Source organism: Anolis carolinensis, chromosome 5, assembly GCF_035594765.1.
Source record: "Anolis carolinensis isolate JA03-04 chromosome 5, rAnoCar3.1.pri, whole genome shotgun sequence".
NCBI lineage: Eukaryota > Metazoa > Chordata > Lepidosauria > Squamata > Dactyloidae > Anolis > Anolis carolinensis.
The window spans coordinates 193,656,916-193,681,132 of record NC_085845.1 but is presented as its reverse complement, the minus strand read 5'-3'; the positions used below and the strand labels follow the sequence as shown (position 1 = coordinate 193,681,132).

General features: G+C 38.7%; 1 protein-coding gene across 2 annotated transcripts in view; it reads left to right on the top strand.

The window, feature by feature from the left end:
- etnk1 (ethanolamine kinase 1) overlaps positions 1-24,217 on the top strand; it is a 37,532-nt gene that overhangs the window by 2,964 nt on the left and 10,351 nt on the right. The window contains exons 2-5 of one of the 2 annotated variants that reach the window (XM_003220770.4): positions 14,217-14,476; positions 15,970-16,110; positions 17,040-17,182; positions 23,478-23,561. In XM_003220770.4, coding sequence (XP_003220818.3) covers positions 14,217-14,476; positions 15,970-16,110; positions 17,040-17,182; positions 23,478-23,561 — 628 coding nt within the window. Of the gene's footprint in view, positions 1-14,216; positions 14,477-15,969; positions 16,111-17,039; positions 17,183-17,591; positions 18,664-23,477; positions 23,562-24,217 lie in introns of those variants that run through there. The other variant, XM_062983215.1, reaches the window with a different exon arrangement.

Genomic DNA, 24,217 nt, shown 5'->3' with positions numbered 1-24,217 from the left:
TGCGTTGGATAATCGAGACTACTGTACAACAAAATACGTTTTTATATAACAAATGCACCAATGTAAAATATGTACCTCCAAAACACAAGGTACAAGGAAAAATAGATTGAAACACCAAACAAATATGTTTGTGTGTGAGAGATAGAATGCGATATATATATATATATATATATATGTATGTATGTATATATATGTATATATATGTATATATATGTATATATATATGTATATATATTGTTATTCACAGGCGGGGTATAACACAGTCAAAACATATCAACATAAAACACATCCAACAAAATACATCTATAACATGCATGGGCAAACTTGGGCCCTCCAGGTGTTTTGTACCCCAACTCCCACAATTCCTAACAGCCGGTAGGATGTTAAGAATTGTGGGAGTGGAGGTCCAAAACTCCTAAAGGGCCCAAATTTGCGCATGCCTGGTCTATAATAACACCCCATTGTACAGTATTTACCCCAGAACACAAGGTACAAAAATCAACATACAAATCTAAAACTCAAGATTTTTTAAAATGTCTTTTTAAAATTTATTTATTTATTTACATCATTTCTACCCTGCCTTTCTCACCCGAGGGAACTCAAGGCGGCTTACAATAATAGGCAAAAATTCAATGTCTGACACAATACATTCACCAACAGTTCTGATAAATAAATAACATAACATAGTAAAATACATAATACAAAAGTTAAAAACATATCCAAGTTAAAATCCATTCATCTAAAGTCCTCATATGTACATCTTAGTCCAGACCATGTGATGTAGATGTTCTCATTCATTGAACGCTTGCGTACACAGCCATGTCTTTAAGGCTTTCCTGAAGCCCAGGAACATTGGCATTTTTTAAAAAAAATTCAGAGGTCGTTGCTGAAAAGCCATAAGAAAGAAAAGAACACACACAACAAGAAAATAAAAAATGGCTTGTTTATTTCTTTAATTTAGTTTTGCCCCGCCTTTCTCCTGACGTAGAGACCAAATGCAGCTAAAAATAAGTATAAAACAATGCAAATTAAAAACATAAAACATTAAAATATGAAATCTTTTATGTCACGAAGCATAAAAACTAAAATACAACAAAATACAATTAGAATTCCAGTTAAAAACTAGACAGCCCCCCCTCCCAAATACCACTCACAGCATCTTCATTATTCCCAAAATGCTTGATGGTAGAAATGTGTTTTTACCTTTCTGCAACAAGCAAGCAGGTATGGGGCTTTCCTGGTCTCTAGGGAAGGGGTTCCAGTCTGGGAGCAGCCACCAAGAACCCTATAGGACTTTACAGGTCAAAACAAGCCCTTTGAATTGTGCCTAGAAAATGTATTTTATTTATATATAGCATTTTAACTCCACAATGTGTGCGTGCACATACATATATTCAGTATATATAGATATAGGTAAAAATATAGTGTGTGTGTAGTATAGTTATAGTGTGTGTATAATATTTATATATAGCCTTTCAGCACCTGTGTATGTATGTGTGTATTTATAATGCACACATACAACACACCCATACACAAACATATAACTGCAACAGGCTTGACATACTTGTGTGTGTGTGTGTGTGTGTGTGTGTGTGTGTATATATATATATATATATATATATATATATATATATATATATATAGAGCATTTCAGCTCCACTCCCTAACATGTTGCATCCTACACTTTTTCTGATAGTTAATTCATCTCTTCCAGCAGGCCTACCCAGTCAATTTTAAGCTATGAATTGAAATTTACATTTTAATGCTATGAATTATATTAATATGTCTTGATCTTTTATTATGTTTGTTTTCATAGTCCTGTGTTTTCGTCTATGTATTTTAATCATGTTATACCCCACCTTGAGGAGAGGTGGGCAAGAAGTAAGATTTATTTTAGTGTTTTCACAATTCTTAAAAAGAAGGAATAAATAAGCTTAGAACAATTGCCCTTCTCTTTTTCTCCCCCGCCTTTCTTCACTCAGGGAAGGAATGCAATGTATTGCCTGCTTCCATCTCAGCTAAAGTTCTTGTGGGGAGGCAGGGAGGGGGGCTTCCTTTATTCTAGCATTCTAGTAAGAACTTGGCTTGCTTTCCCTGCCTCCACAGCACTCTCATTTGATTGTAATTGCTAAGGGTTGCTTGAAGCTCATGTCTCTCCCAGGTGTGTGTGCATACATACATTGTGATGTGTAGTAGTAATTTGTCATTTGTAGTAAATGATGAGTATTGGGGGCAAGGGAACCACCTGGCATTGTAATTCCTTATGGAGGAGAGTGCAGTGTACATCAAGCAATAATAATAATCTCAGATAAAAATTTGGGGGGGGGGGGAGGTAGGAGAACAAAAGCCAGACAGGGAAACCATATCTATGATCATTGGTTGGAGGAAGGTGAATATTCTGCTCCCTGCAGTTTGAAGAAAAAACTTATTGAACACACACACACACACACCCATTTGTTTTGTAATCCAAAGGGGAGTAAATGTTTGTTTGGGAAATCCAAATAGGCCACTACCCTGTCACCTTATATTTTCTTTGGGGAGGGAATCTAAGTCTGATAGTAAAAAAGCTTGGATTTGCCTGTCAATTTCTTTAGAGTGGGTGTGCAGATCCTTTTTATCCCTCAGAAGCCTTTTTTCTTGCAATATAAATCATATCCAACTGGTCAGATTTTGACCATCCCCTTTGTGCTCTTTTGCCCGTTCTTGGACAAATACGGATTTTAGGGAATGAAGACGGGGAGTAGGAGCATGGGTTTTGTGGTGTAGTTTATTTTTCTTTCTTTTTTTCAGACAACCTTGAACTTCCAAACTTCCGCTTATTTCAAAATCTGTTTACTTAAGTCTATGGATTCGAATATTACTGTACATTTGATTGGCAAATACATGATTTCATGCAAATGTTCTTGAGGGATTTATACTAAAACAGGATGTGTAGTAAACAGTAATATTTTATGTCACACAAAACATACCTTGAATGTTAGCTAACAAACATTTTGAAATACCATTGCTATTAAGTGGCTTTATCTCTCTCCCCCCCCCCCCCCCACTTGCCTTGTGATAGATTGTAAGCACAGTTCTGACAGCAAGAGGATTGGATGTTTTTGTTATTTGTTATTAATATTGGAATACTTTATCTCTCCAGCTCATCAAGTTTCTACTATTTCATGTTTCACTGGAGTACCTGCTTAATTCATTTAGCTATCACTGCCACACATTTTAATTTTTAGGGTTGCTGTGATAATTGAGGTTTTTAAAATGAGGCTTGTTAAACAATTTAGGAGATTCAGAAATGATCTTTCAAAATTTAATCTTTCTCAAGGTAGTGCATGAGAAATATTACAATCAATAGTTAACATAATCATTCAGATATCAAAATTTAAAATGAACAGTAACACAGACAGATAAAATCTTTTCATTTTAGCTAGCCATTATCCTGTAAAGCATTTAGTGAGAAAAACAACATAAAACCCTGGTCTCATTCTTGTATGAAGTACACGTTGTCAGGTCCACCTGAAAGGGAATACTGTAGTGGGTTGGTATTAAGTAAATACGTGTCTAGAACTGCTGAACTATAGAACTGCAGTTGTGGTGGCAGAGTTTAGGTTTATAAATAGTCAGCAGTTAACTTCTAAGGGAGTCATGATTTATGTTACTGGTTCTCCATTAATTGGAGCAGAAATTGCAGAACATATTTCAGGTTAATGTTTAACATGAAATAGGTGTTTTTAACTCAGGACTAATATGTAGCTACTACTGTAGAATTTTAAAGGTAATTATATATTTCTTGGGATAATTTAATAATCTTATAAGAAAAAATGTTCAGTTTGCCTGGGCTTACTGGTTGTGATCCAGCTACAATTTTCTAGAATAGATTTGTTAATATAATATGTTTTGAAAAAATTGTGGAGCCTTTGTAACATTGATACTCACTGTATTTCTCCAGTAGTAAGGCACACTTCCCCCTCTATATAAATATCTCTAAAATGTTCTTAAAATAGCAAGTGCATCTTTTTCTTTGGTGATGGTGATACTGAAATTAGGATGCATCTTAAAATCGATGACATCTTTGAATTGAAGAAATTTGGTAACCATTTGTTTTTTCTTTCATTGAGGATTCCCCCAGTTTCCATGTTTCTTTCTTTACCCAAGGTTGCTATGTCATGATATATTGTGTGCTTTCATGCCTTATTTTGGAGGCAAATCATTATCACAGTTGCACAGTTCAGATATTGTAGTGAATTGTTGTTAGGGAAAGCCATGAAATGGCATAGGGAATCAATATTGGAAGAGAAGAGAAAGAAAGCAGTTCATGAGCTATTGCACTGTTATGGCCCTCAATAGTATGAGGTTTGAAAGATTGTATGAATTTAAGCTATAGTGAAAGAAAACTTTAATCTACCCTTCACATTACAGGAAACACATGATGCAGCTGGTACTCTAAAGTAGCCTCTTGAAGTACTTCAGAATTAGAAATAAAAATATTTTTCTAGCATGGAATTACAGAGTAGAACATTTAATTTCTGTTTGCTTTATCTCCCAAGCAAATGATATTCTAGATGGTGGTCGGCAGACTGGTGTAAATTCATACAATGTTAGATCTCACTTTTCAAGATCGGAGTCTTAGAACGCAGCCTACAAGTTAGAGTCATATGGTAACTATTTCAAAATAATGGCAGATGTAACTGTAGTGTTGGAGTTCCATTGTTATAGTTCCGTCTGAGGATGCCACCTTCTAAAATACTGCCATTTCAGCCAAGCAATTAATCCCCTGAAGGGTTCCTAGGGTGGTGCAGATCAGGAGGAAAGATTCAAGAGAGTAGGGCTTCTTAAACTTTTTCATGCACAATTCCTTTTTGTCTGATAAATGTTTACATGACCCCAAGTATATAGAATAGGTACAAAAATCAAACATTTACTGATAACAAACCAGCATTTGCAAGACTTACTGAAAAGGCCGATTTTTCTTTTTATGAAGTGCAGGTGAAGCATCTTCTGTAGTGTCCATTGTAAACACTGCACAATGTATTCCTGTCTAAAACAGTCACTAGGTGACATTCAGAAAACCTTTATTGTCATTTTTGAACCCCAACATTGAGCTAAGGTTTGGGGTCAGGACCCACATTTTAAGAAGCAGTGCTCTAGAGGTCCTGCTGCAGCTACTTGTCTCAAAGCCCCACAAGACTGGGACAAAAACACTGCAGATAATAATTACCCAATGCACTGATCTGCAGAGCCTCAGAAACCCTTCAACTCTGTTTAAAATCATGTCAGAAGCAACTTGTTTCTGGTGTGAGAGAATTGGCTAACTACAGAGACGTTGCCCAGGGGACGCCTGGATATGTTACCATTTTGCTGGGAAGCCTCTCTCATATCCCCTTTGCTTGGGGTGCTGCCAGACTGAAACTGTTTGGAGGTCTCATTCAGTTAATGACTGTTATGAGCAAAAGAGTAAACTTCACTCTTGGGAACCACTACTTTGTTCTTATACAAGTGCATTGGCTGCTGCCATCATTCCTTTACCTTGAGATGCCCTTTATTGCCAAGCAATCCTTTGTTTCTGAGGAAATTGAGTAAGCGTTTATAGGCAGTCCCCAAGTTACAAACATCAAACTTACAAATGACGCACAGTTAAAAAAACAGGTGAGACAATAGGAAGTGAGAGAAATCTACCCCTAGGTTGGGAAATTCACTCCTGAAAGAGTTATCATGGGGGAAAGGTGTTTTCACCTTTATCGCTAATCCCTGTTTCCACAAGCTATTTTTTTTCAAAATCTAATTACTCCAGAGACAAAAAGTTAGTTGGCACAGACAGTAAAGCAAACACTACAGGGTGTTAACCCTTCCCTATGCTATCCAAAGCTAATATATGTCTATATTTGGCTGGAGTTGACACTGAAAAATGTACCTGTTTCAACTTACAAATTCAATTTAAGAACAGACCCACAGAACCTATCTTGTTCATAACTTGGGGACTGCCTGTAAAATGAACCGGCTTAGTCTTTTGTCCTGGCTCATGCACCAATCTTTGGAGAAGGGAGGGAGTATAAGCCATACTGGAACACCAGTGCCCCTTGCCAACTTTTGTTCTATCAACCACCTCCACCTTGTACTATCCACCTTTTCCCCATTATAGGACCCAACATGGCATAAAATTTACAATATTCTAGACCAGGGGTCCTCAAACGTTTAAAGCAGAGGACCGATCCACGGTCCCTCAGAGAGTTGGGGGACCGGTGTATAGTTTTAAAAAAGTACAAATTCCTGTGCACACTGTACATGCCTTATTTGTAGTGCAAAAAAAGCAATGAAAGAACAATACAATATTTAAAAATAAGAACAATTTTAACCAACATTAAACCTACCAAGATTTCAATGGGAAGTGTGGGCCTGCTTCTTGCTGATGAGATAGTCACATTAATTAGGATTGTTGTTGTTGTTACGTGCCTTCAGGTCATTTCAGACTTTGGGTGAACCTATGTCTAAAACTGAGCGTGGGGGCCAGATAAATGACCTTGGAGGGCCGCATCCGACCCACGGGCCTTAGTTTGGGGACCCCTGTTCTAGACACTTCAGATCTTCAGATCCCTACAATGCCCATTTTGGGAGAGATGTCTTTCGTTCATGCTTTGTTAATATGGTCCTGAGTCAACATGCAGCCCTTTGTTGCTCATCCACTTTTCAAGGTTTTTGAATATATTAAAGTCTAAAGTAAGTTCAGAAGTAATGGCATTTTTACAGTTAAGAGAACTGACAAGTGAGTTTCCTATTTGCTTTATACATACACTAGCTGTGCCCGGCCACGCGTTGCTGTGGCGAAGTCTGGTGGTATGGGAAATAAAGTATTGAGGAATTGGTGGTAGTTAAGGTAAAGAGTAAACGTTTTCCCCTGACATTAAGTCCAGTCGTGTCCGACTTTGGGGGTTAGTGGTTATCTCTATTTGTAAGCTTGAAGAGCTGGCGTTGTCCGTAGACTCCTCCAAGGTCATGTGGTATGACTGCATGGAGTACCGTAACCTTTCCGCTGGAGTGGTACCTATTCATCTACTCTCATTTGAATGTTTTTGAACTTTAGGGTTGGGAGAAGTTGGGGCTAACAGTGGGGGCTCTGTCTGTTCCTCGAATTCAAACCTGCAACCTTTCGGTCCAGAAGTTTAGCAGCTCAGCGCTTTAACACGCTGCACCATCAGGGGTATTATTTTCGTAAGGTTGTGAATATACAATATTTTTGATTGTTTTTGTCTGTTGGAGGGAAGTATGAATGCTGCAATTAGGAAAAATGATTAGCATGTAATGACCTTGTAGCTTTAAAGCCTGGCTGTTTCCTCCCTGAGTGAATTTTTTGTTGGGAGGTGTTAGCTGGCCGTGATTGTTTCCTCTCTGGAATTTCCTTGTTTTCAGAGTGGTGTTGTGTGTGATATTTTATGTGCTTCTACTGTCTGTGACCCTCAGAAAACAGAGGATTTGCTAGACTTTGGCGATGGGAATACTTTGTTGGGAGGTGTTAGCTGGCCCTGATTGTTTCCTGTCTGGAATTCCCGTTTTCAGAGTGGTGTTGTTTATTTAGTGTTGTGATTGTAGAGATTATATTGTTGTGTATTACTGCACCACAGTAATTATTTCATCTTACAGTAGAATCTCAGTTATCCAACATTTGGTAATGCAATGTTCTGGATTATCCAATGTAGTCTGCGTTTTAGTAGTCAATTTTTGTGTATTCAGTGTTTTAAATTGTGATACTTTTTCTGTCAAATTTGTTGTATAACATGATGTTTTGGTGGTTAATTTGTATAATGATTCCCTAATTTGATGTTTAATTGGGATTTCCTGAATCCGTTCTTATTATCCAACATATTCAGTTATGCAATGTTGTGCTGGGATGTTTATGTTGGATAAGTGAGATTCTACTGTATATTTATAATTTTGCAAGGAAGGCGTTTGCGCCATCCCCCGGGCCCTGGAAAAGGGTAAATAAGAGAAGAGGAGAAGGCGCTCTGTACGTGCTCAGGGGCCAGGCGGGAGGCGTGGCGGGGTGAGGTCTGCCCTTCCCCTTTGCCCCTCCATCCCGGCCCTTCCCCTCCTACCGGAGGTGGCGCCGGTGTGGTGGTGGGTTGTAGGCCAGGCAAGAGCGGGCTGCAGTGGAGGCGCAGGCCTGGGGCGTCGCGGCTTCCTCCCCGCCTCCGCGCTTCCCGATGCCGGCCTCCATGTTCTTCCCGCGGAGGACAGGAGGAGGCCTGAGCAGCGGCGAGGAGGAGGAGGGGAACCGGGCCAGGAAGGCGGGCAACGTGGTGCTCGTCCGCCGCTGCAGGCCCGAGAGGAAGAGAAAGGGGTGGGAAAGGCTGCCCCTCCACACAGAGGGAGAGAGGCAGGACTCGCTTTCCCAGAAGTGCCTGGCGCGGCAATGACAGTGTTGGCGCCAAAAACCAGGAAGGTCCCGAGGGAGGGACCTTTTTGTTTTCCAGGCGAGAGGTGAGGGCAGGGAAGGGTCGGCTTAGGCCCTCCGGGTGTTTTGGAGTAGAACTCCCGATTCGAGGATGGGGAGCTCAGCCTCGTGAGGCGGAGATGTGCCTTCTCCTGCAGAGTCCCTGGCTTCGGCGGTGGAGGAGGGGCAAGAGAGGGAGGGAGGGGAACGGTTCTGTGTGTGTGCGCGCGCGCGGAAAGAGTTGGGAGGACTGTGTTTCTGCGCGTGCGCAGATTGCCTGTTGTGTTTTTTTGGTGTTGTGATTGTGTTTTTTGTTTGATTATGTTGTATCTTACTGGAGGCGGGGATGATGGATTGCGTTGCCAATTTTAGAGTTTGGGGGAGCTGTAGATTTGTTGTTTTGTCCATCGCCGTGATGCCATCACTCTTTTATATATATAGATGGTTTCAGTTTTCGCTTTAATATCACAGATTTTGAAATAGGCAGTGGTGTAATATTTCACAAGGGGGGTAGGACTGAAGGAGATTTGGACATTTTCAAGTATCCTAAATAGAGTGTGATCTGCTTTAGCATGTTTTACTTACGTTTTCAACACACACAGAATAATTCCAGTACTTGTATGGTGGCTGGACTTAGCACCATGTGTGTTTCCTTGCACATTTACTTACATAGGAATGGGGTGGAAGGGATGGCCCGAAGGGAGTGGAGAGAAGTAGGGTGAGTGGGGCATTGGTCCCTAGTGCAGACAGAGCTAGTGCTTCCACTGTCTCTTTCTGCTTCCCTTATCTCTTCCCATATCATCATCCTGCCTGAGCTCTCCCCTCACCTGTCATGATCTCTCTGTATGCCCCAGAAATCTGTGCAGTGCCTGGACTCAACCTAAGATGGACATAGGGCAGCAGTGATTGTGGGAGTAAATCCATAGATAATCAATTCTTTAATTCCACATTTGTAGAAGTGCAACTTCAGTGGTCAACATTCTCTGGGTGGTATAAAGGAGCGATCCTCTTAACTTATACTCCCTGCACCAGTTTCAGACTCAGAACACACTTGGTTTTCAGATACAAATCTCAAAACCTGACTATTAAGGCCAGGCTGTGGCACAGCTGGTTAGTAGCCAGCTGCAATATAGCACTACAACACGAGATCAAAGCCCGGTTGGGATTAAGTTCCCGACCATTAATAGCCTAGCTTGCTGTTGACCTATGTAACTCAAGTCAGTTGCCTCTGTCGAGTAGAAAATTTAGGTGCCGCTTTATGTGGGGAGGCTGATTTAATTAATTTACGATACGAAAAAAAAAACTTCAAGTAGCGTGCAGAAAGGAATGAGGAAGTACTCCATCAAGAACTCGGTGTCACAAGTGGACGATGAAGCAGTAGCTCCCCCTTGGCCGGAATTGAGCATACTCTCATGAAGCCAGAAGCTGGAAAATGTTAAACTGCCTCTGTGTCTGTCTATGTCGTATGTCTAATGACATTGAAAATTTGCCATGTATACGTGCATTGTGATCCACCCTGAGTCCCCTTCGGGGTGAGAAGGGAAGAATATAAATACTGTAAATAAATAAATATTACTTTTATGAAACGCCCCCAGATGGCGTAGTGGACTAAGTGACTTGAAGGTTGGGTTGCTGACCTGAAAGCTGCCAGGTTCGAATCCCACCCGGGGAGAGCGTGGATGAGCTCCCTCTATCAGCTCCAGCTCCATACAGGGACATGAGAGAAGCCTCCCACAAGGATGGTAAAAACATCAAAACATCCAGGCGTCCCCTGGGCAACGTCCTTGCAGACGGCCAATTCTCTCACTCCAGAAGCAACTCAAATTGCTCCTGACACGAAAAAAAAAACTTTTATGAAACAATTGTTTTAAAAATGAAATATTTTACCACTTCAGTGAGAAAAAGTGGGCAGTCAATAGAATGTTTAGGACTTCAGGATGATATGAAATCCAGAAGAAATAGCTGTCGTACTTAACTGACTTGTATCACGAGTCAGTTCCTTGGCCTCACAGCCTAACTAACTTCTCAGGGCTGTTCTAATGACTCTGCGGAGGAAAGCTAAAATGAAGATGCAATAATTCATCATTACTTACATGGATACATTTTAAATTATCAGACTGTTTATCATGTTATAATTCATGTTTTGCTGTGACTATATGACAGACCAAAATTGATCCATACCACCAAGGTCCAAAGAAGCCTGATGATGGTGATAGTTAATATCTTAATTAATTTGTTCTTCCAAGTAAAGACCTACTCAATCACTGAAACTTAATTCTTGGCATGATCCTCAGTTCTGATTTATTTGAGTTGGAAGTAGCAATTAAATATTGGCCTCTGAACTTTTGAGAGGGAAACCCAAGAGCGAGTTGTGTGCCCCTCCTCCTGATTTGAATATACAATGGAAATTTTTTATCTTCTATGTGGACCAGTATATTATAATATATGCTATATATAATATATGTTATATACCATAAACCTGCCCGATCTCTCCGTTCATCAGGGGAGGCTCTCCTGTCACCACTGCCTATATCTCAGGCCCGCCTTGTGGGAACAAGGGAGAGGGCCTTCTCTGCTGTGGCCCCCCGTTTGTGGAACTCACTGCCCAGTGAAATTAGGCAAGCCCCCACTCTTTTAGCCTTTAGGAAAGAGTTAAAAACATGGCTATTCCGATGTGCCTTCGGAGAGTAACTGCTCTTTTGTTACTCCCCTCAACATTGATCCTCTAGACTGTTTTACTATCTGATGTCCCTGTCCCCTGAGGTTTTCTATTTGATAATAATAATAATAATAACACTTTATTTATACCCCACCACCATCTCCCCAATGGGGACTCGGGGCGGCTTACATGGGGCCATGCCCAGACACCATACAATATGACAAAATAAAACAACATATCATAACACAATATAACAGTGCAAAAATAATCATATACATTACAACACAAATCAGGGAAAACAATAAAAACCAGGGTGGGCCACATGAACACTTAATTAAAAACTCGAGAGAGAGAGACATACGAATAAGGGAACAGGGATATAAAATGGTGGAGCAGTCTAATGGATAGAATTCAAGGGGAATAACCAGAGTGATATATTACATTTACTCCCCAAAGGCACATCGGAAAAGCCATGTTTTTAGATCTTTCTTAAAGGCTAACAAGGTGGGGGCTTGCCTGATCTCAGTGGGCAGTGAATTCCACAGTCGGGGGGCCACAGCAGAAAAGGCCCTCTCCCTCGTTCCCACAAGACGGGCCTGGGATAAAGGCAGTGGCGAAAGGAGGGCCTCCCCGGATGAACGAAGGGATCGGGCAGGTTTATGATAGGAGATACGGTCACTAAGGTAGGTGGGTCCCAAACCATTTAGGGCTTTATAGATGATGGTCTGCACCTTGAATTGGGACCGGAAAGTGAACGGCAGCCAGTGGAGCTCTTTAAACAGGGGAGTAGATCGTTCCCTGTAGCTCGCCCCTGTTATTAATCTGGCCGCCGAACGCTGAACCAATTGTAGTTTCCGGGCCGTCTTCAAGGGAAGCCCCACGTAGAGCGCATTACAGTAGTCCAGTCTAGAGGTAACTAAGGCATGCACCACCGTGGTCAAGTCAGACTTCACGAGGTATGGTCGCAGTTGGCGCACAAGTTTGAGTCCCTTTCTCACCCCGAGTTTTTAATTTAGTGTTCATGCGGCTCGCCCCTGTTAGATTGCTTCTTGATTTTGTGTTATACTGTATATTTTATCAGTTGTTTTGGTTAATTGTATTTTGATATGTTGTTTTTATGTTGTTTTATATTGTATTGTCCTGGGCAGGGCCCCATGTAAGCCGCCCCGAGTCCCTTTGGGGAGATGGTGGCGGGGTATAAATAAAGTTTTATTATTATTATTATATTATATATTGTAATCATGTTATGAGTGGTATTAGACCTGAAATACCGTGTACAGTTCTGGGCAGCACAGTTGACAAGCTGGAACATGCCCTGAAAATAGTAATCAAATGGTAAAAAGCTTGGAATCCAGGCTCTATGAGGAGCGACTTAGGGTATGGATAAGTTTAGCTTGGAGAAAAGAAGATGGGAAGGTAAGGGGTGGGACATGATAGCCACATTTAAATATTTGAAAGGATGTCTCATTGAGAAGGAGGCAAGCATGTTTTCTGCTCCTCTAGAGACTAGGACACAGAGCAGTGGATTCAAATTGCAGTAAAAGAGATTCCATCTAAACATTAGGAAGAACATCCTGACAATAAGAACTATTTGGTATTAGAATATGCTGCCCCGTAGCTTGGTAGAGTCTACTCTGGAAGTTTTTAACCATAGGGTAGAAGACACATCTGTTGGGAGTATTTTGATTGTTTTTTTCTTGCATAGTAATGCATAGGACTGGATGGCCTTGTCTCTTCTAACTCCATAATGTTGTGACACTAGATATGAGGTAATCTGGGTTGCCTCTTCAAAACTGTAGTATATAGATAGGTGTGGGGCAAGATGAAGGATGTGTAATCTTGACTGCTTGGTGCATCTGTCTGGTAAGTCAGTAAGGCACTTTTTCTCCCCTTTGTTCCCTGTTCTTCCAACTCCTAAAAGAGTATACAGTAATTGTCTCCTAACCACTGCTTCAGTGTGATTTAATGAAATGGCAGTAGACTTGATGTATAGTCACTATCAGAGCAGCCCCTGCTGTCTAAAACTGATAACTACATAACAGAAGCATTAAAACAGGCCTGCAAAACTTGGGAGTAGTAAGGGCTGAAATTAAATAGGCTAGTCCTCTTGGGGCCCCAAATAGGTTTTTATCACCTCGCTTTCCAGGTAAAGTATAATAAATAATTAGGATTGTTGTTGTGTGCCTTCAGTCATTTCAAACTTATCACAGTGTATTCTTGTCAAGATTCATTCAGAGGGGATATGCCTTTGTCTTTCACTGAGGCTGAGAGAGAGTGACTTGCTTAAAGTTACCCAGTGGGTTCAGAACTATAGTGCAAAGTCAAAACGACTACAACACATTTTCTGAATTCTTACTTCTTCTCCCTCCCTCCCTCCCTCCCTCCCTCCCTCCCTCCCTCCCTCCCTCCCTCCCTCCCTCCCTCCCTCTTTTTCCTACCTCTATTTATTTTATTATTTCATCCTTTCTCTCTCCTGCCCTTATTTCCTTCCTGTCTTCCTCCCTCTTTCCCTCCCTTCCTTTCTTTCTTTCTTTCTTTCTTTCTTTCTTTCTTTCTTTCTTTCTTTCTTTCTTTCTTTCTTTCTTCCTCCCAACCTGACCAGGCAGTGGAGGGCCCTATCTGCATGTGGTAGCCTGACCTCCTTGCATATTCACAAGGCCTCCACCTTTCCATGGGAATGATGTGAGCCTGGCAGATGATTTGAGCTGCCTTTCATGGATCATACCCTCTGCTGTCTGCCTTTCTGGTCTGGACGCTGGGAAAGGACCAATCAGCAAGGGCCAGACCAGTCTCCTTGTGTGTTCATCAGGATTGCCCTCCATACCTAACTAGTCTAACCCAGAAAAAAAGGTTATCTCAATTGAGAAATGTCCATAGGTGGTAGACCAACTTATGTATGGAGGTGACACCTGGGGCTGTGGAAGATGTTAAGAGATGATAATTATATGTTTCTCCCACCTCAGCTCCATTTGTGAAAACCTTTCATCTTTCAAAGGTGCTTGTGTTCATGGAAGGATCTAACTAAACGAATATCTTTGGGGTTTATCCATTGCTACAGCTATTGTAAGCTACTTTCAGGACTATGACCCAAAAAGTAGTGCATTGTATAACTGAATCTTTATTTCTATTTTTTTGCAGGTATTTACAGATGGCATCACCAATAAACTTATTGGCTGTTACAAGGGTGAAGAAGTGGATGATGTTGTTCTTGTTAGGATTTATGGAAATAAAACAGAGCTGTTAGTTGATCGAGAAGAAGAATTGAAAAGCTTCCGTGTTTTACAGGCCCATGGCTGTGCACCAAAGCTTTACTGTACTTTCAATAATGGCCTGTGCTATGAATTCATGCAAGGTGAAGCTCTGGATCCAGAACATGTTTGCAACCCAGAGATATTTCGGTAAGTCCTTCGGCATCACTCAGTTCATTTTTAGTATTTCATATCACTCAATTTCTCTCATCAAGTACCCTTTATTTAGGGCCATTTTAAAGTATATTCTCCTTTCTTCCTTACGTTGTCTCCAGAATTTGCGCCCCCCCCCCCAATCTAGTGTTCCTTCTCCTTCAAGTGTGAACATGATATCTGTTAATATGTACATGCATTACAATAACCTCTTCAAATATTTGGATTCCTGTCTGAAATCATTCTAACTTGCTATTTTCTATACTTCCCAGATTTTTATGGCTTTGTAGTGAATGCAAGTTTTTTGTTTATCATAGACGAATTCTTCAACAAATTATGTTAAGACTGGTGATACTTAATGATTTGGTTTATTTCTGTGGTGTTCTAACCTTTGCAGTTTCCAGATTGTATCTATGCTAAATTGTTTGAATTGACTGTTATGACCAGATCAGACAAAAATCATATCAGGTTTAATGTCTTATTTCCCACAGTTGTTAACCAGTGCCTATTGAAAGGTAGCCATCAGGATATGAAAGTAAAAGCCCTCTTCAGCTGTTAATTTACAGAGACTGGTGTCCAGAGGCAAGCTGCCCTTCACTTGGAAGTAGCATATAATAATCTTGTAGCAGCAAATTCTGTACAGTGTTCCCTCACTACTTCGCGGTTCGCTTTTCGCAGACTCGCTGTTTTGTGGTTTTTGAATAAACACTAAAATAATATTATAAATTGTAAAATATATTTGCAGTGGCGGTGGTCTCAGTCAGATGCGGGCGGCGGGATGGAGAAGGAGCCCAAATGGCAATGGGAGGAGAAGGAGGCGGCACCATGTTCCCCTGCTTCTTCCCTCCCTCCCTATATCTACTTCCTTCCTAAGGAGAAGCCTAGCGTCCCTACTTGGCGGATTTTCACTTATTGTGGGTGGTCCTGGAACGTAACCCCCGTGATAAGTGAGGGAATACTGTAGTCATTTTCTGGAAGGGAAAGACTACATTTTGCCTGGCCTTAGTCTCCCCCCATAATTCTTCACTGGATGACCTCAGAGGGAGAAAATTTAGACCACCTTCTCCACATCATGCATAATTTTATACCTTTTATGTTCTTCTTGGCTTGTCTTTCTTGTCCCCATCATTACATTTCTCTTAATAGAGAAACTGTCAAGATCATAGAATCGTAGAGTTGGAAGAAACCACAAAGACGTGTGGTATATCATAAACATTTTTGCAGCACAAACAAGAAGTGCTGCAACAGACGAATGATAATAAGATGGGAGACTTGAAAAGTATGATGTTGATTGAAGGTGATCGTTGCATTGAAGGCTGAGGCATTCAATTCCAGTAACAACACCTTGTCATCTCCACACAATGTTGGCTACCAACCCACCATGTTTTTAATAACATTCTTAAGTTTTCTGTAAAGAGACTGGTGAAAACATTTTTGTAACCATCCTGAAACTTTATATTTAAATTAGTATTAATGCTAATCTTTTACAGGCTAATAGCCAGACAGCTTGCAAAAATCCATGCTATACATGCCCACAATGGATGGATCCCCAAGTCTAACCTGTGGCTGAAGATGGGAAAATATTTCTCTCTTATACCAACAGAATTTGTAGATAAGGATTTGCACAAAAGGTAAGTGATTATACCAGGGATGTGGAATGCAGGCTGGATATGGCTCACGAGAGTTCCTGAAAACTACTAGTTACCGCTAAACAATGATATCCTATTATTAAATATCTGTCATAGAATTGACATTCTTTATATGCTTGCAAACTAGTCTATTATGGTTTACTCCTAAATAGATGTGCAAATAATTGGACTGTGCCAATGTGCATAGTAGGAAACTCTCATTCTTCAAGGTATGCCTCTGACCCCAGCCATTTTGGCTCTGTAATCTGCCCCTGTGTTGCACATGATTCTGGCATGTAGCAGATGGCATGCGTTCCAAATTTGGATTTGATTTGACAAAAGAAAAGAAAGCCCATCCCACCACTAATCTAAACTATTTCCATGATTGTTACTCTAAAGCTCATGAATGAACATGGAGAAATCTGTCCAGCATTAAGTATAAAAGAGATCATCATTGATTCTGTGTTTATATATGGGATTCTATGCCTATAGAGAGCCACTTTCATAGTATTCTAGAATTGAACATTTTTATGAGAGTAATTTTCCACTGGAGCCCCCGGTGGCACAGTGGATTAAATTGCTAAGTTGCTGAACTTGCTGACTGAAAGGTCAGTAATTCGAATTCAGGGAGTAGGGTGAGCTCCCACTGTTAGCCCCAGCTTCTGCCAATCTAGCAGTTTGAAAACATGCAATTGTGAGTAGGTACCGCTCTGACGGGAAGATAACGGCTCTCCATGTAGTCATGCCAGCCACATGACCTTGGAGGTGTCTATGGACAACACCAGCTTTTCGTCTTAGAAAGGGAGATGAGCACCAACCCTCAACTTAATGTCCGGGGAAAACTTTTACCTAAACCTAATTTTCCACTGCATATGTCTGATGGCACAGTTCCTGCAAACCGAACTTTTTTTTTCTCTTTTTAATTTTAAAAGGTTTTTAAAAGATATCCCAAATCCTCAAATCCTTCAAGAAGAAATGGCTTGGATGAAAGAGAGACTGTCAAATTTGGGCTCTCCAGTGGTACTTTGTCACAATGATCTGTTGTGTAAAAATATAATCTACAATGGAAAACAAGGTAGGTACTGAACACTACTGTAAGTAAACTTTAAAGCTTGTTTTGTATTGGCTTAAATATGGGCATAGCTTGGGGAGGATGGATAATTATAACTGGTCTTTGTTTTAAATTTCTTACAGTTTTTTTGTAATTTGTCATTTGATGCTTGATGCTAATTTCAATGCCATAGTAACTTTTGTTTAAAAATACTGTTTTGATAATTGTATTGTATTTAATACATGAGGGCTTGCAGAAAAGAATAATTTCCTGCATAATAGCAATCAAATATTGTACTATGTTGACAGCAGAAAATTTAGGGTGAGGTGTAGTCTTAAGTATCTTTGATAAAAAAAACTTAACTGTTTTCATCAGCCTTGGGAGCAAATGTTTCCAGGTTACTGTGTATTATCTCTGTATTCTGATTTATCAGATATGTTGATGCCACCGAGGAATTCTTCATGGTGAAGTATCTGGAAAGATACTTTCCAAGACTCTGTTTATATCCTGCTGATGAGGTACATAGGTATCTTTATAGTTGAAGATTTTTTGTAAATATATTGGAGTTTGGAAGTTTTCTATAAACTGGCTAATTAGACTTGTTTTTACTATCAGTATTAGAATTTCTAAAAGGAATATTTTGTTCTAAGAAATTAAACATCTGTAGCTTATAATACATGCAGTGTTAATCTTGGCGTTAATTGGTTGTTAAATTATACTTTAACTAGGACAAATAAAAAGCCAGCCTTGGAAATGCATGTTTCCTGCCCTTTCCAGAGTCACTCCTCTTTCTCTTCTTGGCATTCATTGTGGGTTTTGCATTGCAGGTGCTCCACTTCAGACAAGTGACATTATAAACCTAAGACTGAAAAACTTGAAATTTTCAAACAGTGCTTACACAAGAACATTTTTACCATTAAACATATAATACAGACCATTATTAATCCTGGCAAAGGATAAAGAAATATTATTTAGAAGTCAAGGAGGAGCAGCAGGATTTTCACACCTAAGGATTGGTCCTGACTTTCCGACTCACTTACAGGGAACCATTGTCTGCATAAGGTCTATCTCTTAATAGACTCAACCTGGATTGCTCATTTAGAAAGGAAAATAGGAACAAAGAAAAACATTTCAAATAATGTTGTGTTGAAATCATTGTTGGCTTTGTTAGGAGTTAAAATTAGATAGAATGCGACCCATATAAATTGACTGTAAGAAAATCACACATTTAGCTAGAGCTTTTTCAATATTTTCTCTGTAATAGTTCTCTACTGCTAATGAAGCACACTACTCAGTAAAGGCACACATTTAAATTTCCTAGTTTATAACTAATTTTTCTACCTGAAAGGTTGATTTGATGTGGTAAATATCTAATCGAATTATGGAAAAAATAGGTATCTTTTTAAGTATATCATACTATTACATACATTTTATACACTTAAAAATTCCTATTGTTTTTCAGCCTTTCTATTTCAATCGATCGAATTCCTCCCAATCTTTTCTTTTTTTAAAAAAAAAAATTAAAATAGCATCACTTCCCATAGACCTCTTTGGGATTTCAGCACTGGCTGGATGTTAATAATATATTGTATCTCTTCTAGCACACTCACCACCCTTTGCAAAACTGCCTAGATTGTACTCCTTAGAATTTACTTTTCAAGTCCAGACATGTGTTTGGAAAGAGAACAAAACTTGGTTGATACAATGAGAATAGTTTCATCAGATTGCAGAACAATGATTGTTCTACAAAGACCTATTCATGACAGAACACCTCTTTCGTTAAGCATCAAGACAAAAGAAATCACATTTGAAGAGTTTCATGGCCCAACTTTCACACTTTTGAAACAAATCTGCTGTCATTTTCTTTTGTAAACAGAATGGAGAATAAATCAATGAGAGCAATACATCAATTAGGAGCATTTCTACAAAACCAGTGTGTGAGTGTTTAGCGTTTGGGAACAGGGAGGGGTAAAGGGAGATCTCTTCAGTATGGGTAATTGTTTGCATAAGTGTATGTAGTAGCTAAACTGTATCAATTAACAATGAAGTTTTAAAAAATATCATCGCACAACACATACACAGTAAGGGCAGATCTCAGGTGTCCATCTTTTCTATGTGGTAGTTGTAGTTATCAAATGATAGGTGTTACTATCATTTGCTAATTCTCACTTGAGGACATCTTGTGAAGCCCTAGTGGTGCTTAAGATTTCTGTAGTGCTAAAATGTCGAGCATTGCTTTAATCTTGGACTTTATAAACCATGAGTAAAATACTAAAACTGTGTATTGTCTTGTATTGGGCAACAATGTTTATGGAATTGGTACATAGTTTTAAAAGGAACAACTTTAGCAGTGGAAACTCAGCTTTAAATTTAACTTTAGCTGGACATGCAGTAAAACACAAATTTCTAGCATGGCGTTAGTGTCACTGACATGTGAAAAAGCTACTTGAGGCAGAATAAATACAGATGCAATTTACTTCGTACTCTTTTTCTTTTACAATATTTTCCTCTGCAAGATTTTTTTACTGTTTACATCACTGGTCAGCCCTTTTAATTTTCTGTTAAAAGTTAGTTATCACAATGTGAAATCCATTATATCACCTTAACTGAAAAGTGAATGATACCCATTGGCATTTTAAATTTTGTGTATGGACTTTGTTTTGACAGGGTTATGATGCCATCCAACTTGGATCTCATAGGTGAAATGCCAGGCCCAAATATATTAAAATAAATTGTTCCCTTTTTTCTTAGCTATTAGTGAATAGCAGAGTGAGCAGTATTTTTTTTTAGAGTACATTATAGTATTAAGTTAATTTTACGGAGGATTCATTTATATTAGTTTTTCAATCGCAGTAATATTATACTGATCCTAAGGTGGTGTACATGCCCCCCCGTTCTCACAATAACATTTTAGAATAGAGTACATTAAGAGTGGTTGGCTGAAGGGCATGCAATGAAAACTATGGCTGAGCAAAGATTTTGAACTTTATTCATTCCCTCGTGTCACATGCAATGAATCACTACTACACTGACACTCTTCTTTTTGTACTTAACTGCTTTGTTTCATTGTGTTGTTTATCCTATCAAAGAATTGACTGTATGTGTTTTAAGTTTCATTTTTTTCTTTGCTGAATGTATTTTCCATCAGTTTCTCTCTTCCAGTGTAATCCTTTTCATGTTGACTTGACCATAAGTTCCACTGTGTTCAATGGGGAGAAAAAGTTCGTAAGCCCCTTCGGCACATTTTCAAAAAATTATCAGGCTTCAATCAGACACTATAATTCCACATACAGAGCAAGAGATGCCCTGATGAAACAAATGACACACAAATAGGATGCTGTTCCAACATTTTTTTTTTGTTCACAATAGATACTTGTATGTTACTGTAGGGTTCTTTTTATTTCTTAGACAATATTTTCATATAGGTTATTTTGGTAGTATGACAATGCCTAGTTATAACATTGTCTAGAAGCTTCTCCAGTGATCGTGGGGAGGCAGAACCCCAAATACTTTTTGTTTTGTAACTCGTCTAGATTGATGTGTAGCAGCAATTGTTGCTTTTCTGAAATGCTCAGAGATACATTTTAAGATTTGACATATTTTCACATAGCTATGTGGTAAACCAATAAATAGATATAAAATCTGATCTGATTTCTTCCACTGAAATTTCATGCTTTTTAATGGACTATAGAAAACATAGTTTTGCTTCGCACAACGTATCTAAAAATGTTATCTAACACTTTTGCAGAAATGGCTTCCAGAATTGTATTTGCCCTAAATACTTCATGCCAGTCTTCCATATCTTCATCAAGCAGCACTAGAAATAATGTTATATACTACTGTCGTATTCTCTGGATTTTCTTCATTTGAGTGGCTTTTTGTACAATGTCTTCATCTTTGTCTTCTCTTGATTTCTTTTCCTCATACATGTGTCTGCTTTGAATAGCTGTTCATAACTATAGCCATAATTGTGAAAGAACATTTACCTAATTATTGCTATATTTTCAAAAACATTTTTATTAAATGTAGTGTTAAACTCAAGGACCTCAAGGCAGCTCCCTGTCATTTGTATACCCAAAATTTATTTTCTAACCAGAAACATTTTGGATACCATTTTCAAAAATGATATCTGCAAATATACCTCTGCTCACAGTTTAAATACCTTATTTCTTTGAGTCTAATATGTCATTGATTGTAAGATGCACACTAAATTCAGTAGCACCAACAGGAAAAAAAACTTTTATTTATATGTATAAAAAAGCAGCCGTGATTCTAAGACACATCCCATTTATAGAGATGTTTATATGGGGGAAAATGTGTCATAGAATTGAGGAAATGCAGTAGCTTTGATGTAAGTACAAGGTTAATTACTTTTGAAGAGTTTTGAAAAACCACTCTCCTAAGAACTTGGGAAACTTACCTTTTAGATAAAGAATGAGTCCTTTGTACCAGGAATAAAAACAGAAGAATGACATTACTCCTAGAAATGGATGGAGTTGAGCTTGACTACAGAGACGTTTCATAGAATTCAAAAACAAAAGGCAGCAGTGCATCTTGAATATTTGTATTTCTTGCAAAACTTAAATTTAAGGCTGAGTTCCACTGTCATGTGAGTCTGGAAAAGGAAGTGCAGTGAAATGCAGAACTTTCTATTTAAAGTTTTGTGTCTTGTCGAATATGAGATTGCCAAATTTTCTTCATCTGCTACAGATTAGGTATGCCATTGTTGCTGCCAAGTGGCGGCGTGCACCGTGCTACTTACAGGCACTGACTGGAGGTTTATCGCATCACTTGTTCGCATGCACCTCCCCCTAGGAGAGCACGGAGCCTGGTAACAGCCTCATCTGTATCTTAGCTTCATTTTCTTATTTTGTAATACTGTTAACTGTAACTGGAAATTAGCATTTTTTTTTAAAAAAAAGCAAAGGTTAGTTGGTGGTGTTATCGACACTGCACGCACACGTTGTAATGTATAACTTGATTGTAAAACAAATGTTAATCTTAAGTAACTGTCTTAACATTTCATGCATGCAGGCCTCTCACCTGCGGTCTTTATCGTTTTGTTTTTCAAATGCAAACGTGGGGAAATATAAAAATGGACTGCTTTTAAAAGTTAGTTCCATTGAATAGCAAAAGAAGAGTGGGGCTATATATTTGTATTATAAGATTGTCTGAATGGTTGTGGGAAACAGTGGTCATTTAAAAGGTATAAGAATTCATTTCATGATTTGCCTGTAGGGTGTAAATTACTCTCTGGCTTTGGCATGTAAGGAAGGTGGTATGGGAATCTGTAAAAACTTAAAAATGTTTTGAATATATTCTGAAAACATACCTTACATCACATCTGTGCTACACACATACACTGTTTTTTATTAGTTCACTGTTACAGTATACTTCTTTGCCTTACCCTGGAAAACCATAGTTGTAAAAGAATAGGACCTATGACAAATCCCTGCCCCCAGTAGTTTTTTCCCTGTTTAACTAAGCTCTCTGATGCAGATGAGGATTTCTGGCAAGATATTCCAGCAGTGGGAACACCTAATGCTTAAGATCACACTGCATCATGTTTCAGCAATATGCTTTTTACTGTTATAGCAATGTGTTTCCCCCCAATCAGGCATATTAGTCTTTCCCACATGAAAGTCTAGACTAACAAAATGTGAACTATAGAGATGTGCATATTGATTTGAAGTCTAATGCTGCTTGGTTTCTTCAGATTTCTAGTTAAAATCTGAGAAACATGAGACCTCAAGAGTGAGGGCTATTTGAACATTTATATAACTTGTTTCTGAACAGTGTATATTAATAGTTAATTGTGCAGCTTTTTAATTCTAATATTAGACATCAACTTGCTTGGAAAAATATATATTGCAATATAGTTGAAGTGGTAAGTTAAAAGTCCACTTCTTTGTGAAGGAAATATTAGTTCAAAAAATGATATAACATGCACCTTTCTTCGTGCAAAACTACTGGTTTTAAAGTTTTTAAAAATTGCTTTTGAATATAGTACCTAATAATGATATAAATCAAGTCGTTATCTCTATTTAAAAATTAGATAACAGGCGCCCTCCTGTGGTATGAAAGAAAAATTGATGTTTGAGTTTATGTTCCATTGACTCATAATCAAAATACATTTTAAATACGCCCATTTCTTTTAAATGAAATAGAAACACAGCCTTGTTCCTGAATGTCTTAAAAATGCATGCAACTGAGCACAGCAGACCGGAACACAGTGACAAATGTTAAAAGGCACAGTAGAGATTTCAGTGTATAGTGCCATACTTACTCTTACAAATTTTCCTTTTTGTGTCTCGTGTAGGTGATGTTCAATTCATTGACTACGAATACTGTGGATATAATTACCTGGCGTATGACATTGGGAACCACTTCAATGAATTTGCAGGTAGTTTAGTAGATTGAGTATAGTAGGTTAATGAGAATTAAATTCATTGCTGTCACAGGGATCCATATTGGAGTATTTTAAACTCTATACTTACGCTTTTTTGTTGTTCCTCTCTTTATCCTTCATGCATGCACAGTAAGTAAGTGGTGGTTTTAACACAGGTGTTGAATTTTCTAGACCAGGCAATTAAAGGCAATTAATTTATGCCAAGCTCATTTAGGATTTGTGCTAATCTTTTTTGCTTCCCAGTGAAAGTAGCACCCCCAAAGCCTCAGTTATGGAAAATGGAAGAATGGCAAAATGGCCTGTGGAGTGCTATTGGCCATTTTGACATGCCTTCTCTGTGCATACCATCCTGTATGAGCTTTAAAAAAATTAAAAGAAACGTGACCAGATTGGGAAGTATAATCATTTCCTGATTGGAAAATACTGTTGTTGTTGTTATTCATATTCTGCCTTTCACCCAATGATGGGACTTAAGCATGTTAAAAAACAATGCAAAAATCAAAATAAAACATAAGATTAAAAATAATTTAACTGTTTAACTTAAAGCAATAATATTAACGTGCATTAAAACACTAGCTAAAAAACCCTACAAACCTTCAAAAGCACCACATAGCATTAACAGCCCAGTGCTCGTTAATAGCCTGGAAGAA